This window comes from Myotis myotis, unplaced genomic scaffold (assembly GCF_014108235.1).
Source record: "Myotis myotis isolate mMyoMyo1 unplaced genomic scaffold, mMyoMyo1.p scaffold_m19_p_7, whole genome shotgun sequence".
In the NCBI taxonomy this organism is placed as follows: Eukaryota; Metazoa; Chordata; class Mammalia; order Chiroptera; family Vespertilionidae; genus Myotis; species Myotis myotis.
The window spans coordinates 18,114,789-18,133,271 of NW_023416379.1; the positions used below are offsets into that span (position 1 = coordinate 18,114,789).

General features: G+C 42.4%; 1 protein-coding gene across 4 annotated transcripts in view; it reads right to left on the reverse strand.

Moving 5' to 3' along the window:
* The window catches only part of KIAA0408 (KIAA0408 ortholog), a 37,044-nt gene that overhangs the window by 16,999 nt on the left and 1,562 nt on the right, over positions 1-18,483 (reverse strand). For 2 of the 4 annotated variants that reach the window (XM_036317754.1, XM_036317756.1), the window contains exon 2: positions 1,211-1,463. In XM_036317754.1, coding sequence (XP_036173647.1) covers positions 1,211-1,345 — 135 coding nt within the window. In that variant the 5' untranslated portion in view covers positions 1,346-1,463. Of the gene's footprint in view, positions 1-1,210; positions 1,464-5,911; positions 6,369-6,879; positions 7,112-18,483 lie in introns of those variants that run through there. The other 2 variants (XM_036317755.1, XM_036317757.1) reach the window with 2 other exon arrangements.

An 18,483-nucleotide genomic window follows, 5' to 3' on the forward strand; every position in this document is an offset into this window, starting at 1 on the left:
TAGCATGCCAATTTGTATTTTATTCACAACCAACTACATGGCTGTTAATATAAAAATATTTTCACTACAAACACATAAAGCACCAGCTTTTATTGTCTCTGAATAAAGGCCAAGGAATCTATGAAAATAATTGCTTTGGCAATGTGCACCAAATCATGTAAGTCAAGACCATCGATGTTACCAGGAGAAAGCAAGATAAGAATGAATACTTTTTGGTTGTAACAAGCTTAAGTACACATCAATGTAAATGCTTAAAGGGAATATTCTGGGCTCAACATGTTGAGGGAAGGTTAACAGGGGAATAAATGACTATCAGATTCACAGGATGTCATTTTTCATTGCCATGGTAAACGGGGCATACCCTACCAGAATAAGTATCATGTCCATTGCCATTTTCTGTTTGAGATATGGCACCCTTTCTGAATTTACTGAATTATCTAATATGTAATTTCCTTTAATAGACATTATTCATAAATCATCACAGGGAAGATCTGCATTTTAATGCTCAATTGTAATTTGGCTGATTTGTTTTACCAATTATGTCTTTCTTACATTTTCCTCCTGAACTCAGTATTTGAAAATCATGAAAAATACATACCTTACTTTTGATACCAAGACACTCTAGTCAGAAAATAATAAAATGATACACTTTAGAGCAGTGGTTCTCAACCTTCCTAATGCCGCAACCCTTTAATACAGTTCCTCATGTTGTGGTGACCCCCAACCATAAAATTATTTTTGTTGCTACTTCATAACTGTCATTTTGCTACTGTTATGAATCGTAACATAAATATCTGATATGCAGGATGTATTTTCATTGTTACAAATTGAACATAATTAAAGCACAGTGATTAATCACAAAAACAATATGTAATTATATATGTGTTTTCCGATGGTCTTAGGCGACCCCTGTGAAAGGGTTGTTCAACCCCCAAAGGGGCGACCCACCGGTTGAGAACGGCTGCTTTAGAGTGACATTTCAAGTTCTTAATTTTCATGTCAGGCTATAAAATAAGCCTAGAACGTCTGATACCATTGGGTAAGGTTACACTATTTTTGGTGTAGTAAATGTCACTGAGACAAGCATCTCTTACGTGGGATTCAGAAAATAAAAATAGTTTGTAATATTTAAAAAAACAACAACACCTTCAACACCATTTTCATTCTGAGTTTCAAGTTTCAAATGTATTCAAAACAAATCAACTTGTACCTCTTCTATCTTCTTCTGCATGATCTTCCATTGGGTTTCCCATTCCTTCCTTTCATTGTCAAACTGGTCCAGTAACTCCATCTTTTCCTTGTGCCAGGCAGTCCCTGTGCTCTCCCACTGCTTGTGCAGGTCCATGGCAACCACGTGAGTGTGACTGAAGCGGTTTCTGCTCGTCTCTGCCTTCTCTTCACTGTTTCTTGGAAGCTTAGAGTTGTTTTATTTGAAGCAGTCTCACTTGCCTTTAAAATAAAGCCTAATATACACAAGAAGAGAGAGTTTCAAACCCATCTGCTTTCTGGCAACATTTTATCACGTTGTCAAGAGCCATTGACATAAATTATAGGAAAAATTGGACTTAGAAGAAAAGAGATGGCAATCTACTTAAGAAGAAACAAACACAGTCAAAAAAATAAGTATTGTCTAAAGTTTTTTCTACCCCTTCCTAAGACTAGACAGCAAAATTATAGTGGACAAGATGGTTAAATGTATATGTGAGATATAAGGGTTCCTTTAACTAACCGCCTAATCCAAACATAGAATTTTTCATGGCTATCTAAGAGTGGAAGCCTAAAATTCAATTGTATGGGCACATCTACACAACCGTGGTAGATGCTGCTGCAATGGAATTACTCCTTCTGTTTGGATTATACAACCAGATTATATATTTCTGTGACTTGAAGTCCTGAGGCAGTGCTGACCTAGAGTCTCGATTTTATATTCAGAGTTCAAGCCCATCCCAAATGTGATTACTGCATTAATAAGACCCCAAAGTTGGTAAGTCAATCTAGGACTGGTATATTAGCAAGAAACCAAACTAAATCACACAAAAAATATGTTCATTATTTTACTTCAAGAAAAATGTAAAAGCAGCAAAACTATTCTGAGAGCCAAATGGTAAAATGTATCCATGCTCTCTTTTCCTTCTAGTAGATTACAAATCAGAACCTTTTCTGGATACTAAATACAGAGAGTTAAAGAAAACATTTTGTGCAGCTTGCAGGGAAACCCTCGATCACATTAAACAGTACCTAAAATAATTAGATTTCTAGCATTTAGGGCATGCGTATTTAGGGTTTAAACATGTAATTTAAATATCAGATTAGGCCCAGCCAGCAACGCTCAGTGGTTAAGCACTGACCTATGAACCAGGAGGTCAAGATTGGATTCCCGTCAGGGCACATACCCAGATTTTGCAGCTCGATCCCCAGTGTGGGGCATGCAAGAGGCAGCCGATCAATGATTCTCTCTCATCATTGATGTTTCTTTCTCTCTCTCTCCCTCTCTTAAATCAATAAAAATATATTTTAAAAATACCAGATTAATAGCTCTGTTACAAGTCATCTAAAATTTCTGAGATTTAGTTTATTTACATTAAAATGGGGCTAATCACAGGGTTGTTCTAGAGATTAAATGAGATAGGAAATGCATAGTAGTTTGAGAAAATTAGAAATTTTTCCTTATTTTTTGCTTTAAAAATCTTGCTCTGGCTTTCACTGAAAAATTTTTTATTAATGAAGTCATATAGTACATGGTTAATGGGTAGAGAAGTATGTTTAAAATGTTTGCATCTCAGCCTAAGAAAATCGTGCCTATAAGAAACCTAACTCTTCAGGTTTCTAGGCCATGACCAATAGGTCTCACCTTAGCAGGTGGCACTTTATGCTAATGATAACAATGTTCCCAAGAGTTAACAGCTGCCTGGGTGCTGGAATTGTGGGCTGAAGCCAACATACCCACGCAGCATGCGCATTTCATTTAACAGAAGGCAGCTGCATGTCATAGCGCAAATATAAGATAAACATTGAAGCCTAATTTAAATCTTTGTCAAACTGTTCTGAACACGCATATCTGAGTGGTAAACTGTTCCAAGCATGTACTGTCTGAGTTACTATCTAGCAATGAACTATAATAGACTAATAAGGATAAAAATGTTAGTGCTACACACAGCACTCCACCTTCAAAAACACCCTAATAATATTGGGATCTGTATTATTACTTTTTTCTCAAACAATTTGCTATAGATGCTTGCATCATTTTTACCTATTTCTGTGGCACATTACTATGACTAATGCACTGAAGAAAAAGAAGTAACTTCATATTTAACTATTAAAGATTTATCCAATTAGCCATGCTTTTCTTCTAACCTCATTTTCCACCCTCTGGCATCCTTCCTTCCTTTTTCCGCCCTCTACACCAGCCGTGGGCAAACTACGGCCTGCGGGCCACATCCGGCCCGTTTGAAATGAATAAAACTAAAAAAAAAAAAAAAGACCGTACCTTTTTATGTAATGATGTTTACTTTGAATTTATATTAGTTCACACAAACACTCCATCCATGCTTTTGTTCCGGCCCTCCGGTCCAGTTTAAGAACCCATTGTGGCCCTCGAGTCAAAAAGTTTGCCCACCCTGCTCTACACCTATAAGCCAAGTACCTGCCATAGCAAATATAAGTTGATCCCAACCAAATACATCAATGAAGACCTAATAAAATGAAGACAGTAAAGAATATACAGAATTTTGGTTTCTGTTTTAGTGAATCTGTCACTGGTTTTGATCACATGGTAATCTTTTAGGTTCATTTAAGCTATGCACAGGATATGCAGACAGTGATTATTTTCAGAGTCTAGCAGACCACCTGAAAGCTGTATGTAATCAACTGTGAGCTTAAACTATCTTGCTTACTAGCAGGTATTTAACATTGGGAGTTCTTAGGGAGTGTGGAGTGGCTTAAGACATTAAGAGAGCGTGGCACATTGAACCCAAATCATAGGAAGGGGGCACACTAATTTCAAACCACCTGGAAAAGATGTGTTATGAGAGTCTGTGTTTCATCCTGGTGATCTTTCAACACTGGGATTGTTCAGAAGTCACCATAAAGTTGCTCCTACAATTAGATGGCGAGTGGCTTCGATTTTTCTTTCTAGTCCTAACTCTCCTTGAACCACTTGCAGACCAGGGTTAAAAGGTGACATGCCCTTTTCTTTTTCACCCAACTGAAGATCATCCAGGCAAACGCTAAGTCAGGTTGCTCCTGGTAGGAGGCCGACACATGAACCCAGATGCATGTTTCCAAAGCAGACATAATTCTGCACTCCATCGCAGAGAGCCAAACTCATCACTTATTATGGAGAAGGGCCAGTCTACAAAGCTTCCCAGAGCCAGAACAATTCTTAGCGCCAGGAAATGTAATGGTTATGGAGCAAAACAAGCCTTAGAAAGAAACTCCTATAGAGCAGTATGTGCGCCAGTTCTGGGGGGAGGATTTCTCTTGCCCTCTTAGCATCTGTCTTATAAATGTCAAATGTAATATGGTCGAACAGAGTGCTAGCAGCTCTAAAAATAAAGTGTGGGGCATAGAGTTTTGAGGATCAAGTGAGCAAGAGAGAGAAAAAAAAAGCGTTAGGATCATAGCAGGTGTTTGATAAATGCCTGTTTCTTGGTTTCTTCTTTCTATCCCTTTCTCCCTCTGTCTTTTTCTTGTCTTCCCTCCTTTGCTCTTTTCTTCCCTTCATCTATCCCTCTCTCTGCTTTTTTCCCCTAAAATAAAATTGATGGTTTTGATCTTTATTTAATTAGATAATTGATAGAAGCAAGTCTAATGTGTGAACTCTCATATTTTCAATAATTTTCCTGTGAACTCAGTAGTTTCCTAGTATTTCAAGGATTCATGGAAGGTTAAAAGTTTAGAAAAAAAATTTATTAGTAAATATTTGAATAAACAAATCTTCTATAAAGCTGCTTTTGTTATTATTCTTCTTAAATATATATTTCATAAAAATCCAACTAATGAGGCAACTTTGTAGGAACATAATGTTCTATAATGAGAAGTTATGGGATAGAGTGGTTCACCAGATTCAAACACTCAATTTCAGTGTTCAACTGAGGCCAATACAAAAGTTCTCTTTGTCCCTTATTGTCACTCTTTTTCGCCCACGGATATTGGCATCTATGTGGGAGAGAAGGAAGGATTTCTGCTATGTGTACCCCTCCTTATTTCATTTCACTCCTCCCAGAATTTCATTCAGAATAAAAATGTATAAGGGCAAATGTACAAGAGTAGAGTGAGCTGCACTACTTAGTCATGCACAGGCTCTTCCCCCAACCACTCTAAGACAGCATTACATAATCCATTCAAGCTACACCCCCTCCCCAAGGCTGCAAGCCAGAGTTGCAGAGCTGTGCGTGGGTTGCATAAGTAGGGTGATGGGAGGGAAATAGTTCTGTTAACCTTCCGGCCCTGTGCTAAGACTAACACAGGAATCTCACGATAAATCATTTTCATTTCCTAAATTAGCCTCAACTGGCCATGGTACCACTTCTTTGTCTGAGGGCAGCTCCATCCCTGCTCCTCCTGGTCATCACTACCATTTCAGCTTCCCCAGTGGAAACTGGACGTTAGCCAGGCAAATGAAACAGTGTTAGAGAACTTGACTCCAGTGCTCTTCTCTGCTGAGATTTTCGTTCGGAGTATTTGTTCCTTGCTCTCCTATTTCCTCTTTCTAAACATGTTGCTTTTCATATCGTGGATGATGTTTTCATTGTAGGAGCTTAGAAATTCCAATAGGAATACCACACACAGTAGGTACCGTCAATCTCGCAGTTCCTACAATCATTTGCACGGGGGGTTGCTCAGTTTCCTCTTAGCTTTGAGGGATGAGAAATTCCCTCATCAATACCCATCAGAGTAATGCACCACTTACCTTGAAGATTCTCTAGCCCTATATCTCCAGGCCATTATAAATCGCTTGCATCATTTCAGCTAACAGGCCTTGTTCCTCCTCGATTGTTCACTGGCAAATGCATCATTCCAAAGACAGCCACGATTTGATTGTGTTACAGGGCAAAGGGGAATAATTTTTCTTGCTGTTTCAACATGTTCCTTGTGTTCCAATAAGGTCAAAGAGATACTACCACATGCAATTCTGAAGTAATCAATTTTGCCTTCTCATTTTATGATCGTTTCTCCTTCCTTGTTTTCTCTCCAGTTATATACTCAAACTACAAAACATCCAAGATATAGGTGTAGTAATTTTACATCTCTCATAAAATAAAGCTTTGAAAGAAACTGTTGGCTTCGTTGGGTACACAAATATCTAAAATTAACCCGCTTAAACAGAACATGTGGTGGTAAGGTTCCTACCTAACCACAGATTAACCGCTTATGAATGGCACATTCTTCAACTCAAATTACAGAAGCACTTAACATGCAGTGAGCAAACCATCATCTTGGATGAAACTACATTTATTTATTATGTTTCATTGCAATTTGTGAGCTGTACTTGGCAAATGGTAAAAAAAAAACAACTTCACCCTATTGAAAATAGCATGCTAGTAAATAAAGTCAGTGAACTCCGTGGTAGGCAAGGTGCTAGTCGAAGGACTGAGAGGCAGTGTTTGAAAAACAGTGTCTGAGAGCGGATGGCACTATCAGTCCAGAGTTGGGAAATCCGCTCACAGCAGCTGAAGCCGCCGTTACCCGGGAGTCAGTAAAATCCGTTATGAACCCCGCCCCACTGCCAGACACAGACACTGAAACAGGCAGATGTGGAAATCAGCCTCCGGGTACACAGTATCCACAGTTTCAAACGTGTCAACATAGCTTCACACAGACCCTTTACATTTTGCCAGAATTAGTCACTGGCTTTCAAACTGCCAGAAAGACACATACCTTCTTGCTCTGGGGAGAAATCCTATGGATGTTCGGCCACTGGCCACTCTGGCAGTGGAAGGATAGCTAGTTGCTTTAGAGAGGAAAGTCTCCGCTTGGTGAAGCTTGCTTCTTTGCAAGAAATGGAAAGGCAAAGTAAGTCCAACCATTCAACAGAGCGGTACTGACAAGTCCCTCTGAAACCTTCAGCACTTTCACAAATCAAAAAGCTGTTCCGCTCAGTCTCACAGCAGCAGCCTGGACTCCTGTGACGTCAGTGACTGAGGGGCGAGGGGGGGGGGGTGGTAGAGGGGCTGGCCTCTGGGCCACCTCTTCCAACCAGAGCTCTGTAACTTTAGAGCAGCTCCTTCTCTGGGTAAACAACTCCAGGTCCAGGACATTTTTAGCTTTTATGATGGAGCTCAGTATTTTCAAACTTGCCAAAAGAGCTGGTGGTAATTTCACACGATGACAATGGCCAATTTTAGATTCCTTTTATTTGGAAGATTCAACTCTTTTTTTAATAAGCAAGAATGATCTCCTTGCATGCCTCTCTCTTCCCCCTTTTCGGCTAGCATCAGAATGTGGATGTGGCAGAACATGTGTAGCAATGAGACACACACACGATCTCAAGAGATTTTTGAAAATGCATCAAATTTATATCTTTAAATAAAGTAGAAACGGGACACGTTTAAAGACCCACGCCCCAGCTCCTTGTGACTCTATGAGAGAGTGCTGCCTGTGTCTACAGCGATAGTGCTGGCTTTCTGCTAGAGGAAATCAGAGCCCCTGGGAAAAGATGATACTTATTCCTGGAGGAAAAGAGCCAATGAGATACCCACGTGCTGTTTTCAATTGCCATGTGCTGCAATCCAGGGCTATGGCGAGGCTCCCTAAACCGTGACCAAACGGATCAGCCCTGGAAATGTTAGGAAACCTTGCTTCCCCAGCAACATTCCCTGGTTGTGTGAGAACTCGTATGTCCACGCATCTGCTCATATTTGGTTTAACTGATTTAAGGAAAGTGTCTAGATCAATCTGGTGTCCAATTTATAAGCTCGATAACGGTTTCAGTAATAAGGCCTTATCCTCGAGTCTGTGTGGTTCTTCACTTTCTCATGATTTTTGCCTGCTTCCAGGTAAATATTTCTTGGACAACTAAAAAAGTTTAATAATAGCAACCTGCTCATAGTAGGTCTTTAGCATATGGAGGACAATGGAATGAAATCATGCTCTGTGTTTTGAAAGCCTGGTATCATAATCTCAAAAGCATTAACAGCAATAATAGTTCTAATAGTAACTGCCATGGAGAGACTGCTGTTGGCAAGGCTCTGTGCTAAGTACTTTGAATTTATCTTTCTTATCTACCTCTCCACAGCTCGGAGAGGTAAGGAGTCTTGCCTAAATTCATAGAAACATGCTTATGAGAAAGAGAGGGGCTTGGAACCAGCTTCTCCAACAGGAGATCCTGAATTCTGTCACGGAGATCTTGGTTTCACCACTTATTTGTGTGAAATGTGAGTTCCAGCTTCTTCCATGAAGGGATAATCGTATGTCCTTTATGAGTTTGTTGTAAAAGTATGAGAGATACTTACAGTGTGAGGCATACAAGAAATGTCAGCTCATTTCTGCCTACATGCTTATGAGCACAGGAGGAAGATCTTGGGGTGTGTGTGTGTGTGTGTGTGTGTGTGTGTGTGTATGTGTTGCCCCAAGAGAGCATCTATACAGAATTATCTAGTAACATTATTTCCCGCTTACCCACTCCAAGCCTCTTAATTTCCATGTGTCCTTTGTAAATCAAATTAAGAATATTTTCTGAATCTGATTAGAAAACCTGAAACACTAATTCGAAAGAATATATGCACCCTTATGCTCATTGCAGCATTATTTACAATAGCCAAGATTTAGAAGCAGCCCAAATGTCTATCAATAGATAAAAAAGCTGAGGTACATTTACACAATGGAATACCACTTGGCTGTAAAAAAAAAAAAAAAAAAAAAAAAAAGGAAGGAAATCTTACCCTTTGCAACAGCATGGATGGACCTGGAGAGTATTATGCTAAGTGAAATAAGCCAGTGAGAGAAAGACAAATACCATATGATTTCACTCATATGTGGAATCTAATGAATAAAATGAACTAACAAGCAAAAGAGACAGAATCATAGATAGAGATCAGGCTGTCCAGGAGGGAGCTGGCTGGGGGGGTGGGGGGGGGGGAGGGGGGGAGGGGAGGGGGGAGGGATAGAGAAAAAGAGAGAGAGAGAAAAAACTCATGGATCTGGACATCAGTGTAGTGATGGTGGGAGGTTAGATTTCTGGCTTTGTAAAATCAGGGAGGTGGGGTGGGAGGAGTTGGGGGACGAGGGGATAGGGGGGATAAATGATGATGGCTGGAGACTTGACTTGGGGTAGTGAATGCACAGTATAGCATACAGATGATGTGGTGTAGAATTGTGTACCTGAAACCTACATAATTTTGTTAACTAATTCACCCCACTAAATTCAATAGAAAGAGAATTTCAGATAGTATGTGGTTAAGTTATAGAAGAAATTACATTGCCTATACACTCCATACTATCACTCAATAGTACCTATGTCAATGCCCCTTCTCATGGATGTACCAGCAATTATTTATTGCAGGTGCTTCATCTGCTTCTTGTCATGGTAAAGCTGAACTTAAATTACATCCTATCTAATAAAAGAGAAACATGGTAATTGGCGTACGACTGCTACCCTTCCCATTGGCTAATTAGCGAGATATGCAAATTAACTGCCAGCCAAGATGGCAGCCGGCAGCCAGGCAGCTTAAAGCGAACATGAACGAGGCTTGCTTGCTTCAGTGACGGAGGACTCCAACGTTCCCCGCCTGCCTTGCCGGCCTCTGAGCTTGCAGTTTGAAACATTGTAACAAAAATAGAAGCTAAACAAAACCCCAGAAACCTGCTTTCAGTGAGCCGGGATCTCAGAGCTAGAGTTGATACAGAGTTTCGATTATAGAACACAAACAAACCAGATACCTGCTTTCAGCAGCAGAGGCCTCAGAGCTGGAGCCAGAGCTAAAGCTGGCCCAGAATAAAAAAGAAAAAAAAGAAAAAAGGAGCAGTTGGGAGCTTCAGTCACCCGCCAGCCTGAAAACAGCCCTCAGCCCCTCACCCAGACTGGCCAGGCACCCCAGTGGGGGCCCCCACCCTGAAGGGTGTGTGACCAGCTGCAAACAGCCATCATCCCCTCATCCAGGCTGGCCAGGCACCCCAGTGGGGACCCCCACCCTGATCCAGGACACCCTTCAGGGAAAACCAGCCAGCCCCCACCCGTGCACCAGGTGCCTCCCAGCACCGGGATCAGCGGAGCCGCGAGGCCTCCCGGCACTGGGATCAGCGTGACAGGGGGCAGTGCCCAAACCCCCTGATTGGCCCTGCTCTGTGTGTGACAGGGTCCTGCTCTGTGTGTGAGAGTGGCAGTGCCCCAACCCCCTGATCGGCCCTGCTCTGTGGGTGATAGAGGGAAGCGCCCCAACCCCCTGATCCGCCCTGCTCTGTGTATGACAGGGGGCGGTGCCCCAACTCCCCTATCGGCCCTACTCTGTGAGTGACAGGGGGGAGCTCCTCAACCCCCTGATGGGCCCTGCTCTGTGTGTGACGGGGGGAGCTCCCTAACCCCCTGATGGGCCTTGCTCTGTGCGTGACAAGAGGGAGCTCCCCAACCCCCCTGATAGGCCCTGCTCTGTGCGTGACAGGGGGGAGTTCCCCAACCCCCTGATGGGCCCTGCTCTGTGCATGACAGGGTACGGAGCCCCAACCCCCCTAATGGGCCCTGCTCTGAGCCCGACCAGGGGCTGCACCTAGGGATTGGGCCTGCCCTCTGCCACCCGGGAGCAGGCCTAAGCCAACAGGGCGTTATCTCCCGAGGGGTCCCAGACTGTGAGAGGGCACAGGCCGGGCTGAGGGTCCGGCCCCTTCCCGGCCGAGTGCACAAATTTTTGTGCACGGGGCCTCTAGTATACAATAAAAAACGAAGGAAAGACTTTGACAACAATTTCATGCCAAGTCCATCACTTCTTATAGTATCAACCAACCCTCTGTTATAACTTTCCATGTGTATTAGCTAAAATCTCCATGCTATGTTTCACACTCAAAAGAAACAAACAACACAGTTAGGTGATAGCATACGTAGGCAGTACATATTCAGCACAGGTTTCTTTTTAACCTTTCCACTGAAAACTTTGTTTGAAGAAAACTTTGCTGTAAGGAAAAGTTTCTGCTGCCATGTCCACGAAATTGCTGGATTTAAAGACTGGTGCTGGTGCACTCAGCCCTGCAGCGCTGCTCAGACTTTCTGAAGTGCTGGACACTTTCAAGCCGGTGACCGAACGGCTGAAAACCGTTTGGGAAAAAATGCAATTTGTTGTGTAATCCAGGCTAACTTTAAACCATTTCAATATTGAAACCTTCAAATATAAAATTGATCCAAATCATTGCTCTAGGTATTGCAGAGAATTTGGAGAAATCATTCATATCAAACAGACTGCTCCTATTCCGATTCCTAACAAATATTTAAGAAGTGTGTGTAGTACTTAATGTAAAGTAAATGTAGAAACCGAAGCTGCTGTCGAGACACAAACAAGAAAATCCTAGAAAGGATTTGAAGAGATTGATGTGAGTGTGATAGAAAGCCACAGACTAGAACATTCCGAAAAGAGTGGCAGAGGAGCACCGAGCGCACCCAGGTCGCAGGCAGGTGTTTCCAGGCTGACGGAACTTGACAGCCAGAAAGACCTCTGGAACCATCTAGTCAACCTTCTCGCTTTACAGCTGAGGAAAGCAGCCCTGATGTTGCGTCATTTGCTCAAGGTCAGAGAGCAGAGGAAAGCAGCCCTGATGTTGCATCATTTGCTCAAGGTCAGAGAGCAATCTACTAGCCATGCCAGGAACAGAATCCAGGTCTTCTCCTTCCCGGTGGATGCCTTGGCGTTTGCAATTCCAAGGCATTCAAGGGAAGGGAGCAGAAGCCAGGGAGAGGAGTTTGGGGGGTGGGAGGTTGGTTTCTGGCTTTGTCACATTTTAAATTCAGCTTTCCTATTAGTCCAAACGAGGAAGGCGCGACTCCGGCTCCCAAGTGCAACACAGGAGTCACAGAGCAGAGTATTTATCTCGAGGACTACTTACTGAAAGAGGCTTGTGTCCTTAGAGCATATAAATCCTAGGTCAAAACACACAAGAACAAAAGGACTTTCACTCAGTGGTTGGAAAAAATGTGGGGATAAAAAAACAAAACAGTTTTGCCTTTGGCATGCCAGTGCACACTTACTTTCTAGGTTTTTGTCTGCAGGATGATCTTGACGCATCACAAAGCAATTACCTGTTTAATCTTTTTATGATGACAACCCTAGCTGGGTATGAGACTGGCTGGCTTCTGACTTCTTGCTTGCATAGTTGTTCAGTCCCCTTTTCCTATACTTTTTAAACATGTTTAGCAGAAAAAGGGCAATTGTATTTCTATTTTCACCAGCCAGGAGATAGAAAAAAAATAGAAAAGTGAGGACTTGGAAAAACTGGACTCATTTTTATGAATATTAAAATTTAGAGGCTGCTATACGTGATGCACTTAAAATAATCCTTCCTTCTAGAATCATGTTGCCCCTTTGCAATTTTCAAAGTACTTTAGGGTTCATGACCTCAGTTGTTTAGAGCTCTCTAGAACAGCGGTTCTCAACCTGTGGGTCGTGACCCCTTTGGCGGTCGAACGACCTTTCACAGGGGTCACCTAAGACCATCCTGCATATCAGATATTTACATGACGATTATTAACAGTAGCAACATTACAGTTATGAAGTAGTAACGAAAATAATTTTATGGTTGGGTCACAACATGAGGAACTGTATTTAAAGGGCCCGAAGGTTGAGAACCACTGCCTAGAATCTTAAATTATCTTCCATTTCTAAGGGGAGGTCTTTGGCACTGCAATGAACATTGCAGTTAATAAACATCTGTACACACCAGCTCTGTGCCAGGTGTTGTTAGATCCTGAGGACTGGAATAAGACAGGTCCATCCCCTCAACAATGTCAGTTCACTCAGAAGATCCCCGAGTACGACCTGTAGCATGACCGCCCACATCCTGGGTAGCTCACTGTCCATAAACTAACGTGGAGAGCCTTCCCCGGTGGTCCCACAGCATTCCTCCAAGGGGGCCACCGTTTAGCATTCCTCCCAGCCTCTGCAGCACACCACAGTCCCTCGGAATTATTTTGAAAGTCACTGAAGCCATTAACTTTCCCCCTGACTTTCTGAATGAGACCATCCAAGGGTGAGGACTGGGTTTCTTAGTTTCTATCAAGTTCCACACCTGATTCTGTCCAATTTGGTCCTGTGTCATTTTGAGTCCTAGAATGGCAGAGGTTGGGCTCTGTGCTATAAAAAGCAGTATAAATGTGATCCTTTTAAGAATCTGGTTTGGGTTATGAAATTCTGAAAGTCACATACAGAGCAGTTGTGACCCATGGAAGCTACATATTTAGATGCTGTTTTTCAGCTAATGTGCTATTGTCCCAGTGCCGGGTGCTTGTCCCCGGGAATCATGAGATACTGGCTGAGGGCTGGTGACACGTCAACAGGTTTTCTTAGTCAAGCCGATCTGCCACGGGGCTATGTTCCGGAATTTCCAGATGACAGAAATATTCAAAAGAAACAGTTTCAAAACTGTGTTCTTTTTAAGAACTGATGTGTACTCTGAAGAAATAAAACATTTTAGAAATGTGGGCTATTTAAAACTAGAGTTTTTATAAAGGGGTTTCAAATGTGTTTTTAGCATCTCATTATATTATTTCCAGATGCTTGACTCGAGAGACGTGGACAATGTTGACAACAAAATGTAAATAATATGGGGACTCTTCTTCGGCTGCATTTTATTCCAGAAAAGAGCCTTGGGAACGCCTATCCACCACAAGGGGGCCATCCTGAGTCACATCTCTCAGGAAGTTCTAGCAGTAAGCAGGAGAGGCCATTTAGTGAGTATAAATTATGGAAGGACACAGGAATTAATCCCTATTTCTTTCACTCCCCATCCCTAAGGAGTTGCTAGCCCAACTATATCTTCTACCTGAAATGTTCGATTATGCGCCATTAGGTGACAGCATAATATTTTCAGTAATCGTCCAATGAAATGCCCTCGACAGAGGATGCAGTCACACCATGGCACAGAATAGAACAGCTAGCACACAGAAAGGACTGGGAAAAAGATGTCAATATAGGTAAGCTTTCATCAGAGCTCAGGAAAAGGATCTGTTTTGTTCACGGGGCATGGAGTGGGGGCAGTGAGGGGAGGTCAGAATGAAGAATCACATGAGTGGGTGCTGGGTTTTGAGGGTTTAATGTGGCATCACAATGTGAGAGGCTCAGGCAGAAGATCTGGAGATGAGGGTATAGGAGGGAGGCTCAAAGTCACACCTCCATGTAGCCTGAGACCCACTCTGATCAGAGGACCTCAGAGCCTGCCAGGCCCATCTCCACACCTAGGGCTCTCAGTGCAGCCGCATGAAGCTGCAAACACAAAACCTTAACGGCTGTCCTGGCCCTTACTCTATATTCTTTTGCTGTTGTTGTCATTGAAATGTTTTGAACAGTAGGAGTCCTACAACTTCTTTCTTCCCTATCCAACACATTACATTCCCTCTAAAGTGAGGAGCATGGCCAGGGACATACATTTCTCCTCCGTGAGGCTTTCTCACTTGATTTGTGAGGTCCAAAGCTGGGCATGCCCACTTTTTCTTCAATGATCTTTGGCCACTTCACTTGTGTTTTTTTCCACATAAGGAGTCTAAGCAGTTAGGGTAACGTTAACACTCTCCGTGCAGTGCCCCTCGGACCTCTGCTGATACACATTTCCTTTCAGGCAAAGGAGCTCAGATTCCTAGGAGTCACCTAAAAATCCAGAATAAATTAATTTTGCTGATATGTTAAGCTCTCCATCTGAAGTTCTAAATGACTGATGTGGCTGACATGTAGGATGTTCTACTTAAAATGTCTAACTCTGGCCCGGCTGGTGTGACTCAGTGGTTAAACGCCGTCCCATGCACCCCAAGAGGTCCCTGGTTTGATTCCCAGTCAGGGCACATGCCTGGATTTCAGGCTCGATCCCCAGTAGGAGGCAGCCGACCAACGTTCTCTCTCATGGATGTTTCTATCTCTCTCTACCTTTCTCTTTTTCTAAAAAGAAATATCAATAAAAATATATTTAAAAAAATAAAATGTCTAACCCTGTTTTATCTGTCCAGGAGTCAATGATACAGAAGGAGTGGCATGAACTGTGCAAAAATTGCACACATTCACGAAAAATAAGAAAGGGACTTCTAAACTACATGCTAAGCTGAGCTTTCTGATTTTAAGAAAGAAAAGACTCCGTAGGTATTGTTTTAAGCTCTTAAATTCTCTTCCTTTACTAAGTCATTTGAGGCAAGTGGGAAATGGATGAGTTTCCCTCTGACCCTCATGCCCTCTGAAGTTTCAAAGGCCTGGGCTAACACAGGTGCCTTCGACAGGAATTTAAAGAGCCGACTTGCTGACTTGGAAGGCACATGATGTTGGACAACCTCCGAAAGGTACGAACGTTGCCAGCCAGCCTTCAAAAATCACTTAAGACATTTTGTTTGTTAACGTAGATTCTACTACAGCTCAACTCCTAACACTCAGAAGAGACTACAGAAAAGCAACGTGCTCAGCACTGCTAACCCCCAGAGCTTCGTCAAGGAGTGCAGCGCAGAAGAGCTCCTGAAGTGACAGCACCTTCCTGAAGGCTCGGGCTCACTTTGCCATTTTGGGAAATGATCTGTGTTCTAAGCTCTTCTGAAAGGTTCTCGTTTCTTTTCAAGTGTGCCATCTTCCAATTCACTGTTTATCTAACAAACATTTTAGTATAAGAGAAAAACTTTTAATTAATTCATATATCTAAAAATGTGCTGATAATTTAAAAGAATCAAGACAAAAGCAAAATAATATAAACTGGGCTTGAAACACCCTAAACAGGAATTCTGGTGTAGCCAACATTCCAAGAAACATGCTAACACACAAGTCAATAAAGTTACATGAATAGTTTTGAAAAGGCTGAATAATTGCTAGAAGCTACTGATATCCAGGGTGTCCCCAAAAATGTATACACGTAATTTGAATAATTATAAAGGCAGTGTTTATTAAAATACATTTAATTTCAAAGTTGAACTATCAGCTGTTGAAGTGTATGTACATTTTTGGGGATACCCTGTATATTCTTATGTCATAAATTTTATAAGTTTATAAAATCATGCAATTTTATTTTCAAATGTTGGATTTTGATGGTACCCTATTGTGATAAATAGCTAATTGTGATTAAAAAAAACCCTTCAAACTATGAGCTAAAAAACCTTTTCTAATTCTCACAATGAAACTGAATAACCAGGAAATGTCAATACCTTCAAGCTTATTAAACATAAACACCTGAGATATAAGTGAGGTTCTTTAGGACAACACAGCCTGTTTTACACTGGACTGTGACAGGTGGAGATTTCCAAAGTCACTCCTTATTTTTGAGAGGTGAGTGTTGTTACACTTGCAGCTCCTATTCTCTGATCAAGTGAGGCTTTAAGGACCGTACTTGAAAGTTGTTCTTGGTGGGGTTCTAACAACTACCCATAACTCCACGAGGACAGCTGCAGAGTTATTTTTAAACTGAACTGAATAGTTTAGGGTGAGTGAGCAGAGAAGGTGTGAACTGAAATGTATTACGTTACATGGAAAGGACCGTTAGAGATTCAGTGATTTTGCACACACTTCCAGAATGCCCAACGTTTAAAGTAGCTACACCACGTCCTCCTCTCCCAATTGATCCACACAAGAGTACTGAGAAATACTGAGTATGCTACCACATTTAATACAGTCACTACAAAGGATTTCCTGCCATGCCCAGGCCATAAAGCTTTCTTATCCTGTGTGCGTTTCCCTCTGAAATTCCACAAGGAGGCTGTCGAGAGTACCAGGACCTACTCAGGAAATGTAAGTTTCATCCAAATGTGTATGCAATCGCTTCACCTTTAAAAGCTCAATCAAAATTACAAACAGAATAAAACTTTCATTAGACCTAACTGGTGTATAACTATGGTTTAAGCAGCAGTGTCTTCACAAATACTGTTTCCGAATTGTCCCAAATCCCAAGAGTTCAATGAACAGTCAACTTTTCTCACTTTCTGGTATTTTCCTCCACCACTTTTTTCTTCAAGCCTCACACTCAATTAGGGTATCTGACCCATCGCATGACTTTACCAGATGAAAATGGGCTGTGGTTCTATAAGAATAGAGCGACAAACACTGCATGAGTGTTTGAGGTTAAGGCTGAGCTACCAAACTGACATTCCAAACTTCACTGGCAGCTGATTAAACAACCGTATCCCACTCCACCACGCAAACTGAAGTGAAGGTTGGGGGATGCAGGCCAATACACATTCCAGGCTCAGCACTGAGTTTCCCTTTGTTTTACGAGTTTGAGTTAGTTATGCTTAAAAATAGTCAACTGCATTTTTTTTCTTAAATTAGGCCAAATTACAAAGACACTCCTTCCCACCCAAGAATGTGCACACAAGGACATTTTCTACAATAAGGCTGGTTTGTTTGAATTTATTTTCAACGTCATGTTTAAATAGCACAGCTTCAAAGTGCAAATAGGGGAGGATTCTTGGTCTAAATCATTCAGGGATTTTGTTCTCCTGATGAACAAAGAAGCCTGGGTGTTCCTGTTTTAGAACAAGCTTTACACAATAAAGATACTGTCATAGAAGTGACAGGATGAAAGGGGAGAGGACGAAGATACCGGGAATTCTTTCTGAGGTCCTGGGGACTGTCTTTGTTCACTTCTCTTCACAAGCCTGTAGCCAGTGATGCAGGGAAAAGACGCTTACTGGACCCCAGATGTCTACAGAGCAGCCTGATGTTCCAGGGAGAGGAAGGCAAGGGACAAGGTCACTGCATGCTGCTGGCTGATTGCCGAGGCCATCTCCTAACAACTCACCCCCAGCAGGTGCAGTCCCCTCAGTCAGGAACAGGTCTGAATGCCCTGACGCTGGTGCCTCACTCACTGTACACGTCGGTGCGGTAGAGGTGTGTGTACACACAGAAACAAACGGGGAAGCCAGCTATGCAGTGGGTGGGGCAGAGTTGGAAAGGGCTTGCCTGGACTTTCACTGTACAGAAAAATTGCCTCCCTGACTTCAGATGAGCCTCTGAGTGACCCCAACCCCCAGAATCTGTGAGCAGCAGCCAAGTGAGTCCTGTTTCTCTCCCCAACATCTTACTGGGGTTCCCTAGATAGAGGGCCTGGATAGAGTCTAAGATGCCCGTGAAATTCTCCTAGAAAATCAATACCTTCGGAGCACATAGGTAAGATTAATGCCCCCACTGCCCGGACGACCTAAAGTCCCCATTAAGAGACCTGAAGATGAGGCTGGCATTTCAGTTAGCCTAGACCTCCCTTGGTGAGCCAATCTTTCCTAATTCTGGTCACAAGATACTGTTGAGGTATCTGCACTATCCCTGCTTGTATTTATGGCATCATCCTATCCAAGAATGCCTAAGAATTTTGTTGTGTATGTGTGGGTTTTTT